A 21,872-nucleotide genomic window follows, 5' to 3' on the forward strand; every position below is an offset into this window, starting at 1 on the left:
AATTTTGATCTCCATCTTCTCCTCATCTAAGAGAATCAGATTTCACTGTGATCACACTCAGCTCAGAGTTTGATTGGAGTGTTATTAGCATAATTGACCCAATTTTCTCGGAAGGGAGATTCTACGGCCGTGTGACGCTGCCCTAAAAGGAATCTTTCAGCAGGTTTCTGCTATTTGATCTTATGTAGCGACAGAGACCCGGATTCCCATGATTCTTGTTGTAATTTCAATAAAATCTGTGTGTCAGCAGGAGATTATCATTAGTTGTCTCGTGTCATGTTGTCCTCCTCTGACAGCAGACAATCAGTGGTGTAAGGGGTGTGAGGCAGGGAGTGGGGATCATATGCGAGGGTCAATATGTATCCCCTAGGATGCGGACAGAGTCCTATTAGACCTGCTGGAGTGCCTTGTGGTCACAGCAGGACACCTGTGAGTCACAGGGCAAAATAAAAGTAAGTATGGACCCGGTCAAGCTATTTGGTCTAGGTATTGTTTAGGAAAAGCCAGTGTTCTGTCTTCATACACGTTGATACGGTGTGTGATCCAACATACAGCATAAACCACTTCTGTCTTCCAAAGTAAGCAGACTGTTTTCTGTAGTCTAACTTGTTTATTGGTAACAGGTATTGAAATGCGGTAAAACTATAAGAATACAAATGATTTGAGTAAGTATTGGGCACATAACAGCACAACTGATACTATAACTAACAGGGAAAGCATACAGGATGATGCAACTTCTACATGCAGCTACATACAGTAACTCACAGATAATAGATTTCCCGGGTACTAGTTGCTATACAGTAATCACATTCTATAGAACAATATATTACAAGAACAAGGATAGCATTCTTACCGGATAAACTAACCAGGGTGGCAGGTAAATGAAGTAGTTCCAACACAGCTGAATAACACGAGTGAACAGGAAATTCAAGAGAAAAGGCTGGGGAATTCCCCAATCCCATGATGCTTTGCTGAAACCCACAATGCAACACTCTATTATTCATGGAAAACACAGGTTATAAATTTATCCACCACTGGGTGGTGCTAACACAGCAAAACTAAACTATGACAATAGTTAACCTTTTAATGTTTGAAACGAACCCCTGTCCTGTTAGGACAGAACACTCCCCGCTTGGCATCAACCGATGCCACACACAGCTCTTTTGGCGAAAACGGTAAGACAAGTTCCGCAACTGGTCTGAGGAATTAAACGAACGAGGGCACGAACAAGTGAGTCCCAAGTTGAGAACCTGTTGAAGCGGTGGGATTTGAGGTGACTGTCTTTAGTCACCGTACATAGAACGGATACCTGAGGACGGATTTCCTCATCTGCTTCTGGATCCACCAATTCAAAGATGTTTGACTCGTCCACATATGGCGTCGAACGGTACAAGAATGTAGGGCCGGTGAACCAGGTTGAGTCCTTAAGTTGTCTTGCTTCAACGGATCTGGTTGCGTGGTCCGCCGGATTGTGGTGCGCGGACACATAGTGCCACTGTTTAGGTTCGGTGGATCTCCTGATCCTTAGCACCCGATTGCTGACATAGACATAGAAGCGACGAGTTTCATTACAAATGTACCCAAGCACTACCTTGCTGTCAGTGTAGAACTCGACTTCTTTGACTTCCAGGTCCATTTCTGTCGAGATAAGCTCAGCTAACTCTACTGCCAGCACAGCTGCACAGAGTTCCAGTCTGGGTACTGTGTGTTCACGGAGTGGGGCCAATTTTGTCCGGCTCATAACAAGCCTTACGTGGCATTGTTCATTGATGTCAGTTGTTTTCAAATACGCCACTGCTGCAATTGCCTTGGTTGAAGCATCGCAGAAGATACAAAGCCTTTGCACCTTGATTTCTGATGAAGGCACAGAAGCATATGGTCGTGCCACGTAGAGACTCGACAGGGCTTCTAAAGAATTTTTCCATCTTTCCCACAATTCTCTTTTATCGCTGGGAAGCGGATCATCCCAATCGGATGTCTCTTGGGTGAAGTCTCTCAACATCATTTTACCTTGGATAGTTACAGGGGTTACAAATCCCAGAGGATCGTACAAGCTGTTCACAACGGACAGGACGCCTCTACGCGTGAAGGGTTTCTCTTCTTCGCTGATCTGGAAGGTGAATGCATCCTTTTTCAAATCCCAGAGTAGACCCAGGCTCCGCTGCATGGGAAGGGAGTCCGTGCTTAAATCCAAGTCTTTTAAATCGGTTGAGTAATCTTGAGAGGGAAAGGCTGCCATTAGTTTCTGGCTGTTGGAAGCAATTTTGTGCAACCTCAAATTGGATGAAGCGAGCATTTCTTGTGCCCTTTTCAGGAGACTGACTGCTGACTCCTCTGTGGGTGTGGATTTCAGGCAGTCATCTACGTAGAAATCCTTTTCCACGAAAGATCTTACATCCGATCCATACTTCGCTTCACCTTCTCTGGCTGAATGTCTAAGGCCATAGATAGCGACAGCAGGGGAAGGGCTGTTCCCGAAGATGTGAACCTTCATACGATATTCCACGATGTCCTTGTAGGGGTCATTATTGCGGTACCAGAAGAACCTCAAGTAGTTTCTGTGTTCTTCTTTAACAAGGAAGCAGTGAAACATCTGTTGTATGTCGGCCATAAATGCTACTGCATCTTTGCGGAAACGAAGAAGTACTCCCAGAAGTCTGTTGTTGAGGTCTGGACAAGACAGGAAGACGTCGTTTAAAGAAACCCCTTCGTATCTGGCACTTGAGTCAAATACCACTCTTATCTGACCTGGTTTCTTCGGATGATACACGCCGAAAATAGGTAAGTACCAACATTCCTCGGAATCTTGAAGTACAGGTGCAATTTCCGCGTGGCCACTCTGGAATATTCTCTCCATGAAGGTAAAGAAGTGTTGTTTTGTTTCTGGTGCCTTCTGCAGTTTGCGTGTAAGGGAGACAAATCGACTGTAGACAAGTTCTCTGTTGTTGGGTAAGCGTTGCCTCTGTGGTTTGAATGGTAAAGGTGCGACCCAACTCTTTGATTCATCTCTTACTATCTCTCGCTCCATGATGTCCAAGAACAGTCTGTCCTCTATGGACATTGCTACCTGGTTGTCTTCTCTTGTCCTGTGGAAAACTGTGCACCCTATATGATCTTGCTCACCGTCGCATGCATGGTCTTCACAGGAAGGATCAGCTAACGGACAAGGTGGAGGGGTGTGGTGTGGCAATTCTTTAATCAGGAAACTGCTCTCGCATGGCTGGAAGAGAGACGGGCGTCCATTCTCAAGGGTATTGGTGAGCATGCTATTGACTGATGTCGGCCTGTGTGCTCCACCCAAACAGACATCTCCCACAATGACCCATCCTAGGTCAAGTCTCTGAGCATATGGGGCGTTTTGTGGGCCGTTGATCTGTCCTCTAGCCTTGTGGACCCGTAGTATGTCTCTTCTGAGAAGTAAGACGATAGGAGCTCCTTGGTCAAGCTCTGGTATCAGGTGAGCTATACATCTCAAGTGGGTGTGATGAGCTGCTACCTCTGGTGTAGGTATCTCAGACCTGTTGTCTGGAATCTGGTTGCACTCCAGTATTGATGGCAAGGATAAGCAGGTTTGACCGTCTATAGACTCTACTTTGAATCCAGTTGCTCTCCTCCCCGCCGTCTCGACAGTACCTGCACATGTCTTCAAGGAGTACGGAGAGCCGGGACCAGCAATGTTGAAGGTGTCGAAGAGAAAGGACTTTGCTAGAGACCTGTTGCTCTGATCATCCAAGATTGCATATACCTTGATCGCCTTATCCCGTTGGCTCGCTGGGAATACTCTGACAAGACAGATCTTTGAGCAGGATCTTCCTGCTACGAGTTCCTTGCAGATCTCTGTGCACTGAGAGGTGACCACTGGGGTGTCCATGTCAGTGTCCATCTGTTTTTCGGCAGACTCTTCTACTCGCGATGATACTCCTGAAGATGGTCCAGGATGCAAGGCCGTGTTGTGCTCCACACTACTACATTCTGTGCATTTCACACTGGTTTCACAGTTCTTGGCGAAGTGTGAGGTTGTCGCGCAGCATCTGAAGCATATCTTGTTTTCCTTTAGGAAACTCTTACGGTCTTCTAGAGACTTCTCTCTGAAGGCTCTACATTTTAGCAGAGGATGAGGTTTCTTGTGTAGGGGGCAGTGTTTGCTGAGATCCTGCGGTTTGTCCTCTTCTGGAGAAGACTTACTTGCCCTGTAAGGAAAACCTGTGGAGGTAACATTAGTTTTGTGGACTGCCACTGGTGTTTTACTGGGTTTTACACCAGAGGCAGTGGTACATGACATAGTGAAATCGAAACTAGGGTCATTTCTAACTTTAGCCTGCTGAGCGACAAAGTCTACAAACACCCCAAAGGGAGGAAATGGTACCTTATGAGCCTGTTTGTAACGGGACCCGTGACTGACCCACTTTTCTTGTAAGTTGTAAGGGAGCTTTTGGACAATTGGGTTGACACCTCTGGCAGTGTCCAGGAATGCCAACCCTGGTAGGTCACCTTCTGCCTGAGCAGCATGTACCTCCATTAACAAGTCGCTCAGTTCCCTGAGCTTTTGATAACCCTTATTTGCTATCTTGGGGAAATCATCAATTCTTTTATACAAAGCATTTTCTATAGCTTCTATTGACCCATAACATTCTTCGAGTCTCTCCCACACCATACGAAGTCCTGTGTGTGGGTACTTTATGTTAATGTTCCTGATTCTTTTGGCATGTTCAGCTGACTCGCTCCCAAGCCACTTAACCAATAGATCTAACTCTTCACTACTGGAAAGATGCAAGTCTCTGATGGCATTCTGAAAAGAGGCTCGCCATGCTCTGTAGCTTTCAGCTCGATCAGTGAACTTTGCAAGTCCCTTGGTCACCAGCTCCCGGCGGGTAAAGAACCTTGCAAAGTTCATAGTGGCTGAGTCTGTGCCGACGTGAGCTGGTGTGCTGTTGTTATGCAGTGTTTGTGGTGCATCCTCATACCTGGTAGGAGCTTCTGGCATAGGAAAGTCTGTATAAACCCGTTCAGTGGCGAAGGGTGTCCCTGTCAGTCTGGGCGGAGGCCGTACCTTCTGTTCCGTAGGACGGTAGTGGTGATCAATGTCGTTTCGCAGTATACTTTCCTGCTTCCAGTACGGTGTTTGGAGGAAGGATCTCTGGTAATCTGTATAGGCTGGTTGATGTAACGGATCAGAGTTGTCTTCCACTTTGGGATGTTGGCGGACATATTCTGAGACGCGTTGAGCAGGGTCCTGATGATCAAGGTCTGGTCCGCGTATGTCGCTGCCTCGCTCGGATTCAGGAAACTCCACGGCTTCTAAAAACTCAGCTCTGGCTATTGCGGCTGCTGCTTCTTTTTCAGCGGAAAGCCTTTCTAAGGTCGCTTGCAGGCGGGCTCTTTCTGCTTCTTGCTCTGCTCGCAGGCGGGCTCTTTCTGCTTCTTGCTCTGCTTGCAGGCGGGCTCTTTCTGCTTCTTGGTCTGCTTGTCTTAACTTTAACTGCATCTCTTGTGCAGCGAAGGAGGATCTTACTTTCGCCGCCTCAGCTTCTGCTCGGGCGAGGGTGGCAGACCTTTTCGAGGAAGACTTGCTAGAGCGGCTTGTTTGGGATCTCGTCTTGAGTGAAGATGTTTGACTTGCAGACATTTTATGTCCGTTTGCAGGCTGTAGGACGTCTCAGAGCGGGTAGGGGTGACTTCGGCGTGGACTGAGACGTGTGGTGCTTGGTGGGCTGCACTCTCGGTACTTGTGACTGTATGGCGGCCGCTGTGGTATCTGCAGGCAGTGCGGTGTGGTACAAGCGGCTGCGTAGGTGGTAATTGCTATCGCTGGCGTCTAGCCTCCCTTTACTGTAATCCCGGCGCCTAGCTTCCGTTTTACTGGCCTCCGCTGGTATTTAGCACCCGTTTTACTGTTCTGTCTTCATACACGTTGAAACGGTGTGTGATCCAACATACAGCATAAACCACTTCTGTCTTCCAAAGTAAGCAGACTGTTTTCTGTAGTCTAACTTGTTTATTGGTAACAGGTATTGAAATGCGGTAAAACTATAAGAATACAAATGATTTGAGTAAGTATTGGGCACATAACAGCACAACTGATACTATAACTAACAGGGAAAGCATACAGGATGATGCAACTTCTACATGCAGCTACATACAGTAACTCACAGATAATAGATTTCCCGGGTACTAGTTGCTATACAGTAATCACATTCTATAGAACAATATATTACAAGAACAAGGATAGCATTCTTACCGGATAAACTAACCAGGGTGGCAGGTAAATGAAGTAGTTCCAACACAGCTGAATAACACGAGTGAACAGGAAATTCAAGAGAAAAGGCTGGGGAATTCCCCAATCCCATGATGCTTTGCTGAAACCCACAATGCAACACTCTATTATTCATGGAAAACACAGGTTATAAATTTATCCACCACTGGGTGGTGCTAACACAGCAAAACTAAACTATGACAATAGTTAACCTTTTAATGTTTGAAACGAACCCCTGTCCTGTTAGGACAGAACAGCCAGTATGGGCTTTTATTTTTGAAACGGACTGCAGGAAGGAAGTGGGGCCGATCAGTTTCATCCAGGCCGGGCCTTACAGATGGCCTATCTATGGCCACAGATTCCACTTTGAGAGAAATACCTTGCAGGAGGGGTTTGGGTGTGTCAGTTTGGTCTTGCATGCAGACAGTACAGAGCGTACACAGAGGAGCAGTAGCCCACGACAACCAGTCATGGACTGTCTTTGTTTCCCATACATGAGGAGGGAATGCGCTCAGATGTGGACCTCAATAGATACGTCGATGAATATGCAAGAATAGTGGCAGAGCAATAATAATGCTTTGTACCGGTGATATAAGACTATGTTAGTCAAACAAAGTCCGTGGATCCTAATCGGTGACTACAAGGCAATGGTTTATAAAACAAGGCTACTTATCTGTTGAACTTGTATTCATTTGTCGGTAGCTGTAGGTCTTCTGCGCACACCGTCCCGGCCGGTGATAGGCGTTCGCGTGGTCGAGGATCCTTGCAGACTGTTCAGAAGGACCTTCACGTTGTTCGGATCAAGAAAAATGACTGACGTGTCCATGAAGTCTTAGAGAAGCTCTTCTTAATGTGATGTGTACCAAGGAAAGGTTGTAAATCTGACCTTCAATTTGATGAATCACTCCCACAGTGTCATTAGTAATGACAGGTTTTAATGTATATATTTACACAAAACAGACATATTGTGAAAATTTCCATTTTATTGCTACAGATACAAATGCTGCGATACAAAAAATGAATTAATGAAGTATTATATTTTATAAAAAAAAACCTGCATCCGAATCTAAATCTATTGACCTTATTCCCTACTTTTTCCTGAGAATTTGTAATAAAACTTAAAAAAAAAATTCCCTTATCAATCAGCTGCAATAACATAGATTGCAGCGTAACTGGTAATCCTATGGAAATTTCTTAACTGAAATGTTTGCTGGTCTCTATAAGGCTTTTAATCTGAACAGAGTTAGGCTATGTGCACACGATGCAGATTTGCTGCGGATCTGCAGCGGATTTTTCTTCGCAGAAATGCTGCAGATCTGCACTGTGATGTACAGTACAATGTTATTCAATGGGCTAAATAAAAAGCTGTGCAGATGGTTCAGAAAAATCAGTGCGGAATTGCTGCGGATTTCAAAGAAGTGCATGTCACTTCTTTTGTGCGGATCTGCAGCGTTTCTGCACCCCTCCATGATAAAAATCCGCTGTGGCAAAAACCGCAGAAAATCCGCACATAATCCGCATCGATTCCGCATAACAACCACACAAAATCCACGGCTGCGGATTCTGCCAGGAGATGCGGATTTTATGCAGAAAATTCTGCACCTCTTTTCCTACGTGTGCACATAGCCTTACTGTTTGACCATATTCTAGTTCTGTAAGGGGAAAAAGTTGCACATTTTTTTACTTCGGCCTTAAGTAGAGTTTCTTGGTCAGCATGGATGCAAAACAGGGGACTTGTTTTTTCCCAATCGCATTCCTATCAAGACAATTCTCAACAGAGCGTAGAGACACTTTTCTGTTCACCAGCGTCAGCAGTTCTGTAAACTCCAGCTCTTTTCCATACGTCTGAAGTGCTTCACACAGATCCTGGATATACCAGGACCCATGTAGAGTTTCCCGATGAGAATAGTAGCCTTTAAAAGGGAAAAAAAAAATAATAGCGGTGAAACACAATACATCAAAATACATTTGAATGTAAATTAAAATAAATTATACTAAAAACTAATTTGCCGCAAATTGGAAAATGTAATGCAGTGTTTTTTTTCAACAATTATCTAATTTAAAAAAACAAAATGTGCTATAAACCACAGTTTTTAACCCCTTCACGCCATGTCCATTTTCCATTTTTGTTTTTTCCCCTTCTTCCAAGAGCCATAACTTTATTTTTTACATCACTATAGCCATGTGAGCACGAGTTTTACTTTTGAATGACACCATTGATTTTACCATACAAGTGTACTGGAAAATGGGTAAAAAATTCTAAGTGCGGTGAAATTGCAAAAAAATTGCAATTTCACAATTTTATTTTATTTTTTTAAATTTACCATGTTCACTATATGGTAAAACTGACAAGTCAATATGATTCACCAGGTCAGTATGAGCACGCAGATACCAAATGTATTGTTTAGTTTTTATTTTAATGGTGAAAAAAAATTCATAAATTTGTATGACAAAAAGTTTTTGCATTTGGCACCATCCAAGAACCGTTGAGTTTTCATTTTTGGGGGATCCAGGGCTGGGTGATGACTTAGGCTATGTGCACATGCTGCGGATCTGCAGCAGTTTTCCATGCGTTGTACAGTACCATGTAAACCTTTGGAAAACAAAATCAGCAGTGCAAATGCTGCGGGAAAAAAACGAGTGGAAACCAGCAGTTTATATTCCGCAGCATGTCAATTCTTTGTGCGGATTCCGCAGCGATTTACACCTGCACCTCAAAAGGAATCCGCAGGTGTAAAACCGCAGGTGTAATCCGCAAAAAAAACGGAAAAACTACGGTAATTCCACAATGCGGTTTTCCTGCGGATTTACCAAAATCAGTGCGGAAAAATCAGCACACCATTCCGCAGCGTGTGCTCATACCCTTATTTTTGCACCCTGAGCTGCAGTTTTTATTGATACCATTTTGAGGTAGATATAATGTTTTGATTGCCTCTTGTTGCATTTTAATGCTGCAAGAAGGTGACTGGAATGGTTATGACTCCCCCTGGTGAATAAAATGGTTGTAACTCTTTGTTTACAAAAGAATGTATTATATTGCATAGATCCTTATAGGCACCAAGGTGCATAGTTAATGCTATGTTAGAATATGTTCTGATAAATGCATAATGTCTGATGTGTCAGATATTGAGAAAGTATAGGACATAAGATGCAGGATTAGCATTAGATATACAGTGGGTACGGAAAGTATTCAGACCCCTTTAAATTTTTCACTCTTTGTTTCATTGCAGCCATTTGGTAAATTCAAAAAAGCTCATTTTTTCACATTAATGTATACTCTGCACCCCATCTTGACAGAAAAAAAACAAATGTAGAAATTTTTGCAAATTTATTAAAAAAGAAAAACTGAAACATCACATGTTCATAAGTGTTCAGACCCTTTGCTCAGTATTGAGTAGAAGCACCCTTTTGAGCTAGTACAGCCATGAGTCTTCTTGGCAATGATGCAACAAGTTCTGCACACCTGGATTTGGGGATCCTCTGCCATTCTTCCTTGCAGATCCTCTCCAGTTCCGTCAGGTTGGATGGTGAACGTTGATGGACAGCCATTTTCAGGTCTCTCCCGAGATGCTCAATTGGGTTTAGGTCAGGGCTCTGGCTGGGCCAGTCAAGAATGGTCACAGAGTTGTTCTGAAGTCACTCCTTTGTTATTTTAGCTGTGTGCTTAGGGTCATTGTCTTGTTGGAAGGTGAACCTTAGGTCAAGTCTGAGGTTCAGAGCACTCTGGAAGAGGTTTTCATCCAGGATATCTCTGTACTTGGCCGCATTCATGTTTCCTTCAATGACAACCAGTCATCCTGTCCCTGCAGCTTAAAAACACCCCCATAGCATGATGCTGCCACCACCATGTTTCACTGTTGGGATTGTATTGGGCAGGTGATGAGCATTGCCTGGTTTTCTCCACACATACCGCTTAGAATTATCATCAAAAAGGTCTATCTTCGTCTCATCAGACCTGAGTGTCTTATTTCTCATAGTCTGGGAGTGCTTCATGTGTTTTTTAGCAAACTCTATGCGGGCTTTCATATGTCTTGCACTGAGGAGAGGCTTCCGTCGGGCCACTCAGGCCCGACTGGTGGAGGGCTGCAGTGATAGTTGACTTTGTGGAACTTTCTCCCATCTTCCTACTGCATCTCTGGAGCTCATCCACAGTGATCCTGGGGTTCTTTACCTGTCTCACCAAGGCTCTTCTCCCATGATTGCTCAGTTTGGCTGGACGGCCAGGTCTAGGAAGACTTTTGGTGGTCCCAAACTTCTTCCATTTAAGGATTATGGAGGCCACTGTGCTCTTAGGAACCTTGAGTACTGTAGAAATTCTGTTGCAACCTTGGCCAGATCTGTGCCTTGCCACAATTCTGTCTCTGAGCTCCATGGCCAGTTCCTTGGACCTCATGATTCTCATTTGGTCTGACATGCACGGTGAGCTGTGAGGTCTTATATAGAGAGGTGTGTGCCTTTCCAAATCAAGTCCTTTCAGTTTAACTAAACACAGCTGGTCTCCAATGAAGAAGTAGAAACATCTCAAGGAGGATCACAAAGAAATGGACAGCATGTTACTTAAATATGAGTGTCTGAGCAAAGGGTCTGAAAATGTATGACCATGTGATTTCAGTTTTTCTTTTTTTAAAAATTTGCAAAACTTTCTACATTTCTGTTTTTTTTCAGTCAAGATGGGGTGCAGAGTGTACATTAATGAGAAAAAAATGAACTTTTTTGAATTTACCAAATGGCTGCAAAGAAACAAAGAGTGAAAAATTTAAAGGGGTCTGAATACTTTCCGTACCCACTGTAAGCTAGGATTTCCAACAGTGTAGTTGTGGGCACATTAGAATCGGGTAGTGTGTAGTGCCAGTTATGATACAGTTAATTGTTCAGGAAGCAGCTCCAGTGTATGAGGAGCAGGGTGAGTTAGTGATCAAGAAAAATGCTTCCTGATTTCGGTGGCAGTTATAGATGGGATGGAGAGATAATAGCAGTTGGAGGTCCTAGGGCACTAAGATCACGGGCTGTTCACGGGCAGCCACAGACTCGGAGTGGACATTCCTGAAATGTTCGGGGCCTGTGGTCCAGCGGGAGCACATAGAAGCGTGCCTCAATATATTCCTAGGAGGGGAATCTCACACAGGTGTTTGGGACGGGACTCATGGAAACTGCAGAAACGGGCAGAGTGTCCCAGGGGATAGGGATGCTGGAAATGGAAAGGATAGCTCAGGGCAAGCGAACAACGGACATCAGAACGTGCTGTGTTATGGAATTTGAAAATGAAAAAGTTTGTTCCCAATACTGCATGTCTCATTAAGATGAAAAATGAACAATTAAGTACAGGTCTTTATTATATAACTAATTGGATGTCCCTTAATGTGTGTGCGGTGGTTCCTGAACCCAAATAACAGGAGAAGGCAGAAGTCTGAGACCGACACAAGCACATGGGAATCGGGACACAGTACTGTATATTTGCAAGGGTCCAGGGTGTGGGAATACAGCAGCCCCTTGTCCATTACTATGGCCCTGCCCCCCTCACAACTTGGCATAGTTGGCACGACGAAATCATGCGTCGTGAAATATGTGGGGAAGATTTCAGTAAAACCTAAAATCGCGGATGAGGGTGCGAAGGCTGGCAATAGCTCCGCCCATTGTGGGCTTTCTAATCCCAAAACCAGAGCGAAAATCTGTCTGGCACGGGCCTGAACCAAGGTTGCAGCCCATTACAAGTAGTGCCCGCCCGAGGTGAACACGGCAAAAGAAAAAGAAACTTGGCTCCCTGCAGCAAATTCCTGAAGAATGGGAGGAGCCCGAGGCTGAACAGTCAGAACAATCAATCGGCTCCAGCAACTGAAGGGGGACATTCAGTAGAAGATGTTCACATGTAAAGCAGTGCAGCGCGATTACAAGAAAGGTGACTTACCCAGATGCAGTGTAGAAGCATGTCCTTCCAAGGTGGCATCAGGCGGCAAACTGGGAGTAATACCTGGCATACCCGAAGCTGGAGTAGCGACTTGGGGGCCTGTGGAAAGTGGCTACTGGAAAAGGAGACTTTGAAGAAGATGTCCTGCCATTTCCGGCGGAATGGTTCCCCTTTGACCGGCCGGTGAAGAGGAATGACAGCGGCCGTGAGACAAATATGGCCGAAGTGCTTGAATCACACCATGACCAGGGAATGATTGCAGCTGTGGCCACCAAACCACACGGATGGTCACCCCGGTTGGACGCGTCACAGGGGGTGAGTAAGATATGTGCCCCGATCCCTACCAGCTACCTCTGTAACAGGAGGAGCCCCGGTTACCCACCACAGAAGAGGCCAGATGGATATCTGGAGTGGTGGAGGAGAAGAAAAAGCAAAGGAAGCGTTGCATCAAAGAAGAGCTCTGGCGTCCAGGAGGAGGAGCCATGGCCGACCGGATGACGTGCAGCCTAATCCAGTACGTCAATCCCTCCCGGGGATACGGATTCATCAGGGAGTCCAGGACCGGCGAAACAGTTTGTAAATGCCGGGTCCCTGCAAGAGTGGGAACGGGTGGCTTTCATAAAAGAAGAAGGCCCCAGGGGTCCTTATGCGGTCGCAGTAACCATGCTCTCCTCCAAAGTGGAACGGCAGGTGAGATGCTCAGAGGATCATGCGGTCGCCAGAGACGGCTCAGGCGGAGGCCGCCAGACAGGAGGACCCCATACCCCTGAGGTCGGTATCTCACATCAATGAGACGGTAACAGCAGCAGCGCAGGGCCATAGGAAAGGGTGACACAGATCACCGAGCCAGTTGTCTACTGAAGGAAGGAGGCAGGGGAGAGTGCACCTCCAGTGGATCGTCGGGTCATACCTTTACATATGTGCAGGGCCACAGAGAGGCTCAGTATGCTGATCACAGAGACACTTCGGAGTGAGTGTGGCCCCTTAAAATTTGTGAATCCAAAATTGTTGCTCTTGTGCTAGTTACATGGAAAGAGAATGGGATTGTTCTGCGTCACTGAGGGCAGGAGCCCCTGAGTAACCAGAGACAGCCGGTTTATTTTCCTGTGTGCAGTGTCTTTTGTTCCCCCCTCCTCTGCTTGTTATGCATTCCCCTTCTGGATTACGGGACCGTGAACCCTTAAAGAGACAATAACCCTTGTGACTTTTTTTGCCCCAGGAACAGATGGGCAGCACACTTCACTTTTAAGGGGCCGGTGATTCACAAAAAGGATCCGAGGATCTTGCCGGGTCAGAACTGCAAGGCCTGAGTACTTGAACTGTCAGAGCAGACGTAAGTGGCCAATAGGCCTGTTGTGTTTTGAACTGACACGTTGTGTCCGGGTTCCAGGAGCAAAGGGACTGGGGTCATGCAGACTCGTGTTTAAAAGAAAAAAAAAAGAACTTGGACACTCTGTATCGGGGTCCTCACAGTGGTGGGACCGCGGTTGGATGGATCCGTGTATGAAACAGATGACATGATATGCGAGCTGGGTTGAAGAAAAGAAAATGTTAAATTCCGTGTACATTTAACGTAAAAATATTTTACTAACTGTTTTAAGAATATGTTTGATGTGTTACAGGTGCTGTCATGGTCGGGACAAACATGTTTTAGGAGGGAGGAGTGCGGGGAAAGTCAGAAACACTATACGTATATGACATCATATGACGTGAAGAGGTTAAAGGGGTATTCCCATCTCTGAAACTGATAGGAAAAAGATGGGACAAATTTATTAGGAGGCACATGCACATTTTACCTCAGTTAACTATATAGTAAGTCTAGCCTAAGAAATGCACATCTTTATAACGCTCCCAAATGTTCTTTAAACATAATATAGCATCTGATACCTTCTGCAACAGAATAGCACATGATGAAATCAGCCCCAGCAGGCAGAGTATATACAGAGGCTGCATCTACTTCAGTGGTATTTTTCTCAGGGATATCCACGCTGCTGTCAGTATAGTCAGTGACCATGACTGGCTCATCATGTTCAGCACCTCGACAAGCCTGCCGAAAGAGTTGAGAAGAAACAATAAGTGACATGTTCATTTTTCTTTTTTTTTTTTTAAGTTGCGCAGTACATGTGATGGATAATAAGGAGAAAAACCAAAACTAGAATCTTTTTCATATTAAGTCTTAACATCTGACCTATAGGGGGTGTATAAGTGAATGTGAAATAGAGGTCACTAGCCCTGCAGAACAGTGATTTTAATGATCATACCTGGTTGTTAGTCTGAGCCCTATTGATCAATGAGTGATGGTATACGCTGGTCATATGATCATATGCCATAATGTACTTTTGGCAGAACACCATTTAAAGCAGCATAATTCATTATTTCCTAAAATACTAAAATGGCTATGGTGTCCATTTTGTTTAGTAAACACATTGTTCTGATGTTACTCCACTGAGATCCTACTCACATGTTGCAACCACTGGAGGGCAACTAGTGAGAGATAAACACTACAGGTTTTTTAAAGGAAGCGGTCAGGCGACCAATGCTGCTCAAACTACTGGCAGCATGATAGACTGGCTGCACAATTTCAGACAGGTTTTTTTATTTTTTTAAATGCTCCCGCTTTGAAGATCCAGTGGGGGACTATAGCCGGAGACCAGACTAGACCAGCACTGCCCCTGACACACTCATCCCTGTGCTGCTGAATGTGATTTACAGGTCTCTCTCATGTGAGCACGAGCACCTGTCATTCATTCAGAGAAGAGCCAGACTAGTCTTGTCTCTGGCTATGGTCCCCAATCATATCTTCAAAGCCAAAAAACTTCATAAAATAATAAACCTGACTGAAATCGTCCAGTCAGGCTGCAATTCATGCTGCCTACAGTTTGGAACCACCAGACAGGTTCCCTTTAATCAGCTGCAGTGTGCATTATAAAGTGTTAATGTACAAATTGTAGATGCTGCTGACCTTTCTGAATAGGATGAGAGATCCTCATTCCACTCAATCATTGGTGGACATGGATATTCCTTTACCGTAAATTCTGATACTATTAATCACCTGCCATTGTCAGCAGTCACATGGGAGGAGACGTCAATACAGGAGACTAGACTACACAGAAAGTGAAGGGACGAGGTAAGAGCCACAAAAGCACTGACTGTGGTGACTGCTACTATAATAAGCAGAGGATTTTCCTCCTACAAATCCAGATGGACAGTACACATCATGTACACTAAACGTGAATACACCCCTTTTATCTCATTCCTGAGTAGCCAGCTCCTATTTGCTAACATTGTCACTTATTTTTTTTTTATAATGACTTTAATGAGATTTCATCATAATAATAGTAATCGACACAGAATCTCATAACCTGTATACATATAGGTTATTGGTGACTACTTAAATTCTTACAATCTACAATAAAGGGTCCATTAACCTATGTATAGTTAGGTTAATCCTTGTCTATATAAATCAAAGAAAAAATAATACACACATTAACCATTAAAATGTTTACCTGGATTATGAAAATCTTAGGCTTGCCCACTAAGCTCTGGCATTTGTCCCCTTTGAATAGAGAAGTCAGCCTTTGAATTTCAATTTTAGCATCAAATGCGTAGACATGATTATCTTCTCCATGGCTCAGAAACACACAGAGGAAGCAGTCAGCATCACCGTGATCACTCATTGCAACTGAAGGGTCATATGGAAAACAAAAGCATGTAAGAGACTAGCAGAATCAAACAAAAACTATACAGAACATATGTTTCGGAGATGGTGTAAGCATGAAGCCGGTAAACAATAACTATATGTGCATTATAAAGTGGGTCGTATAGGCAAGCTGCAGAACTGCCCCTTACCACAAGGGATTTAGTGATGCTACCCCTAGTGGCTTATGTCAAACTTGTACATAAATTGAGTTTCCACCATAAAACCCACCATAGTTTTTAGGCACTTCCCAGACCTTTAGTCACTAACTCCAACATATCACCACACGGTCACAGCTTTTGTAGATCTGTGGCCCAATGCATAATATTGGGGGGTTCAATGTTGCAATGAAAAATTAGACACACATGAGATATTGGATACCTGCCTATAGCATAATTTTTTTTTTCTACTTGAGCTTTTGTTTTTCAAATTTAAAATTTACCATCATGGATTTTCTCTAGAATTTCCACAGCTTTGAGGTTATCATAGCTCTTCACTTCAAACCCGAGGTCAGTTAGCCTGAAGAAACACAAACAATACTTATGAATATCTACAGGTGCTTCTCACTAAATTAGAATATAATCAAAAAGTTAATTTACTTCAGTTATTCAATACAAAAAAGTGAAACTCATATTATATAGGGTCATTACAAACAGAGTGATCTATTTCAAGTGTTTATTTCTGTTAATGTTGATGATTATGGCTTACAGCCATTGAAAACCCAAAAGTCATTTATCTCAGTAAATTAGAATAATTAACAAAAAAACACCTGCAAAGGCTTCATAAGTGTTCAAAAGGTCCCTTAGTCTGTCTCAGTAGGCTCCACAATCATGGGGAAGTGTTGTGAATTTGCTTTTTGCTCCCTCTAGTGGTTACTAGTTTTTTGACTCTGGTTTTTCTGTCATTCCTTTTATCCGCACCTGGGTCGTTAGTTAGGGGTGTTGCTATATAAGCTCCCTGGACCTTCAGTTCAATGCCTGGCAACGTAGTTATCAGAGCTAGTCTGCTGTGCTCTTGTCTACTGATCCTGGTTCCAGTTATATCAGCTAAGTCTGCCTTTTGCTTTTTGCTATTTGTTTTGGTTTTGTATTTTTGTCCAGCTTGTTCCAAATCTACATCCTGACCTTTGCTGGAAGCTCTAGGGGGCTGGTGTTCTCCCCCCGGACCGTTAGACGGTTCGGGGGTTCTTGAATTTCCAGTGTGGATTTTGATAGGGTTTTTGTTGACCATATAAGTTACCTTTCTTTATTCTGCTATCAGTAAGCGGGCCTCTCTGTGCTAAATCTGGTTCATTTCTGTGTTTGTCATTTCCTCTTACCTCACCGTCATTATTTGTGGGGGGCTTCTATCCAGCTTTGGGGTCCCCTTCTCTGGAGGCAAGAAAGGTCTTTGTTTTCCTCTACTAGGGGTAGCTAGATTCTCCGGCTGGCGCGTGTCATCTAGAATCAACGTAGGAATGATCCCCGGCTACTTCTAGTGTTGGCGTTAGAAGTAGATATATGGTCAACCCAGTTACCACTGCCCTATGAGCTGGATTTTTGTATTCTGCAGACTTCCACGTTCCTCTGAGACCCTCGCCATTGGGGTCATAACAGGGAAGACTGCAGACTTGACAGTGGTCCAGAAGGCAGTCATTGACACCCTCCACAAGAAGGGCAAGCCACAAAAGGTCATCAATAAAGAAGCTGGCTGTTCAGAGTGCTGTATCCAAGCATATTAATGGAAAGTTGAGTGGAAGGAAAAAGTGTGGTAGAAACAGACGCACAAGTGACCGGGATAACCGCAGCCTTGAAAGGATTGTTAAGAAAAGGCCATTCAAAAATTTGGGGGAGATTCACAAGGAGTGGACTGCTGCTGGAGTCATTGCTTCAAGAGCCACCACACACAGAGGTATCCAGGACATGGGCTACAAGTGTCACATTCCTTGTGTCAAGCCACTCATGACCAATAAATTCGAACAAACAATCGCACTCAGAAACTGTATTCAGATTGCATCAAAAGTGTGACGTATTTAGTGAGTAACACCACAGTGATCAATGGGGTTCTGAGGTAACGTTTCGACCCTTAGGGTCTTTATCAAACCTCACTTGATAAGTAGAAAATGGTAGGGGAGGGAGAAGGAAGCTTGTCCAGTGAACGGAGACAGAGGCTCGACAAGGTTTCCGAGGTAGCTGGAAGGTGCGGGGGATCCGGTACGGCACGGACAGGGGGGGAGAGTCCCTAGAGGCACTGTGGGTCCAGCAGAAGGTGAAAAGGCGGTAGACTTTCCTCTGCCGACAAGCTTTTTGGAGATGGAAATGTCTTTCTCCAGCATGACATGGCACCTGTTCACACTGCCAAAAGTACCAATATCTGGTTTAAAAACAACAGAATCATTGTGCTTGATTGGCCAGCAAACTCACCTGACCTTAAACCCCAATAGAGAATCTATGGGGTATTGTCAGGAGGAAGATGAGAGACACCAGACCCAACCATACAGATGAGCTCAAAGCTGCTATCCAAGCAACCTTCCATAACACCTCAGCAGTGCCACAGGCTGATCACCTCCATGCTACGCCGCATTGAAGCAGTAACTGATGCAAAAGGAACCCCGACCAAGTATTGAGTGCATTTAATGAACATACATTTCAGTAGGCCAAAATTTTGGATTTTAAAATAATTTTTCAAGCTGGTGTTATAAAGTATTCTAATTTACTGAGATAATGACTTTTGGGTTTTCATTGGCTGTAAGCCATAATAATCAACATTAACAGAAATAAACACTTGAAATAGATCACTCTGTAGTGACTCTATATAATATATGAGTTTCACTTTTTTATTGAAGATCCGAAATAAATTAACTTTTTGATAATATTCTAACTTTGTGAGACGCACCTGTCTGTGAGGTCATGCATCCATTAAGTCCCAAACTTTAAAATGAGCATGCTATCTATCCCACCCAGTAATCAACATGAGAAAAGGTCAAGTCAGGTTTAGGTCTTGTTGTCTCACAAGAGTTGAATTAAAAAGTGACCACAATTAAAATTCACAAATTGCCCTAAAAAATAAGCCCTCATACAGCGCTATCAATAGAAGAATAGAAAGGTTATGTCTGACAGAATATTAAAAACTATTAACTATTAAAACTATTTTTTTTACAAAGTAATTTTAATGTGCAAAACACAAAAATATAAATAAAACTATGTGTACCTTGTTAATCATTCTGACAAAAAGTTAATATATCACTTATACCACACAGTCAACATTATAAGTAAACACTAATTGAGAACAAAAATGTAAATTTTAACTCTTTGCCACCTGCTTCACATTAATTTATTGGAGACACTTTTGGGGTTAAAGTAGTTACTACACCCCATGATAACTGCCTATAGGAGTATAGTTATCAAAAATAGCACTTCTGGTGCTGTTCCTATATATCAATATTTCAGAGGTTCTACAAGTACAATATGGTGACAAGAAACCGTTTAAGCAAAAGAAGAGCTCCAAATGCGCTCCTTCCCTTCTGAGCCGTGTTGTGCACCCATACAGTAGTATACAATCACATAGCATATTTGGTAAAAAATGTTACCGTAGTTTGTTATCTCATATTACTCCATTTGAAAAATTTAAAATTTAGAGCTAAAACTGCATTTTAGTAGAAATCAATAGAATTTTTAATTTATTCATTATATTTTGCTTTACATTATGTGAAGCACCTGAACTGTTAGGGCTCGCACTCATTTGCATTTAACACATCGCTCCGATGTTGATCCTGAAAAGTAGGATGAGTGTCATGCTAGTACAATGTAATTTTTCTCACGTAGCATCCATATGACATCCGTATGACATGGGTTTTTACCTCTGCAACTATTATTCTGCAATCATTTACAGGACCATTTACAGTGTTCTATGCTACAGAATGGTAATGCATCCATAAAAATCGGACGGCATTCGCATGTTACGTGTGTTGTCCGTTTTTTTTAGACACAGATGAGAATGAGCCCTTAACCCCTTTCTGACCTCGGACGGGATAGTACATCCGAGGTCAGAAGCCCCGCTTTGATGCGGGCTCCGGCGGTGAGCCCGCATCAAAGCTGGGACATGTCAGCTGTTTTGAACAGCTGACATGTGCCCATAATAGGCGCGGGCAGAATCGCGATCTGCCCGCACCTATTAACTAGTTATATGCCGCTGTCAAATGCAGACAGCGGCATTTAACTACCGCATCCGGCCGGGCGGCCGGAAATGATCGCATCGCCGACCCCCTTCACATGATCGGAGGTCGGCGATGCTGCAGAATAGTAACCATAGAGGTCCTTGAGACCTCTATGGTTACTGATCCCCGGCAGCTGTGAGCGCCACCCTGTGGTCGGCGCTCACAGCACACCTGATTTTCTGCTACATAGCAGCGAACAGCAGATCGCTGCTATGTAGCAGAGGCAATCGCGCTGTGCCTGCTTCTAGCCTCCCATGGAGGCTATTGAAGCATGGCAAAAGTTAAAAAAAAAAAGTAAAAAAAAATGTGAAAAAATAAAAAAATAAATAACAGTTTAAATCACCCCCCTTTCGCCCCAATCAAAATAAATCAGTTAAAAAAATATCAAACCTACACATATTTGGTATCGCCACATTCAGAATCGCCCGATCTATCAATAAAAAAAAGCATTAACCTGATCGCTAAACGGCGTAGCGAGAAAAAAAATCGAAACGCCAGAAGTACTTTTTTTGGTCACCACGACATTGCATTAAAATGCAATAGCGGGCGATCAAAAGAACTTATCTGCACCAAAATGCTATCATTAAAAACGTCAGCTCGGCATGCAAAAAATAAGCCCTCATCCGACCTCAGATCATGAAAAATGAAGACGCTACGAGTATCGGAAAATGAAAACACACCCACAGAAACAACACGGATCCCACACACAAAGTGTGCAGGTGTAAACAGATAGTTACTTTTACCCATGTATGTATAGGAGGACAGTAACGTATACTCCGGAGAATTAATACCAAGCAAAAAAAGGGAGTTCTATACGAAATTTAAAATGATTATTTTATTACCATAACTTGTAAAAAAGACAAATAGTCCAAGGTTTTTTTTACAAAAATTACAATCAAAGAAGAAAAGGAGACCCTAGTACAAAAAACATCCGAGTCACAGGCAAAGAAGGTAAAGAATACCATGGTATGAGTATAAGCATAAGTAAGCACCCATACTGGCACATAGAGATGCGGTCTAAGTAATTAATTTAACTGTACCGATGTCCAAGTGGACATGCATCCACCACATACATAGAAAGCGCCAGTTATGGTGCAGCTATAACACAAATGCAGTACAAAGTTCCTTACCCATGGTGAGAGTAGTTGTTGCCTGGGACTCCGAATACCCCCTAACGCGCGTTTCGCGTTGCTTTCTCAAAGAGGGAATAAGGAGGTTTAACAGGAACATGGCGTTTTTATAATGGTGCCCATAAGCCAGCGTTGTAAGTGCGCAGGCGCACCACAGCCCAAGCAGGAGGAAGTCCTCAATCCCCAGCATTCACTGGGAGCGCACGTCAAGGGGAAATCCCCTACTGACGTCACAGACATGCGCTCTCAGATCACAGAAGCCGGAGATGCAGGGACTCCCTACCAAGCGTGGAGCGCGTGCGCACACCAGCAGGCGGGCTCAGAATGAATAGAAGACCTACTACAGCGGTACAAAGTGACACCCGCGATGTGTAAGTGCAAGACTGCAATAATAAATACGTAAGAAACGCTGATAGAATATATAAACCCCCCAAAAAATAATAAATAAGAGCAGCTTACAGAACGCACACATCGCAATTGCCACTATATAACCCCCAGTAAAATACTTAAAACAAAAGGGAATCAGAAAAAGAGTATCGGAAAATGGCGCAATGGTTTTTTTTTTTTAGCAAACTTTTGGAATTTTTTTTCACTACTTAGGTAAAACATAACCTAGTCATGTTAGGTGTCTATGAACTTGTACTGACCTGGAGAATCATAATGGCAGGTCAGTTTTAGCATTTAGTGAACCT

General features: G+C 43.6%; 1 protein-coding gene across 4 annotated transcripts in view; it reads right to left on the reverse strand.

Annotated features, from left to right (window-relative positions):
• Positions 1 to 7,377: 7,377 nt before the first annotated feature.
• The window catches only part of CASP6 (caspase 6), a 71,639-nt gene continuing 57,144 nt past the window's right edge, over positions 7,378 to 21,872 (reverse strand). For all 4 annotated transcript variants that reach the window (XM_077278926.1, XM_077278936.1, XM_077278938.1 and 1 more), the window contains 4 exons: positions 16,298 to 16,374; positions 15,665 to 15,840; positions 14,046 to 14,205; positions 7,378 to 8,166 (listed from right to left, as the gene is read on the reverse strand). In XM_077278926.1, coding sequence (XP_077135041.1) covers positions 7,934 to 8,166; positions 14,046 to 14,205; positions 15,665 to 15,840; positions 16,298 to 16,374 — 646 coding nt within the window. In that variant the 3' untranslated portion in view covers positions 7,378 to 7,933. The remainder of the gene's footprint in view (positions 8,167 to 14,045; positions 14,206 to 15,664; positions 15,841 to 16,297; positions 16,375 to 21,872) is intronic.

Source organism: Ranitomeya variabilis, chromosome 1 (assembly GCF_051348905.1).
Source record: "Ranitomeya variabilis isolate aRanVar5 chromosome 1, aRanVar5.hap1, whole genome shotgun sequence".
NCBI classification, from domain to species: Eukaryota; Metazoa; Chordata; class Amphibia; order Anura; family Dendrobatidae; genus Ranitomeya; species Ranitomeya variabilis.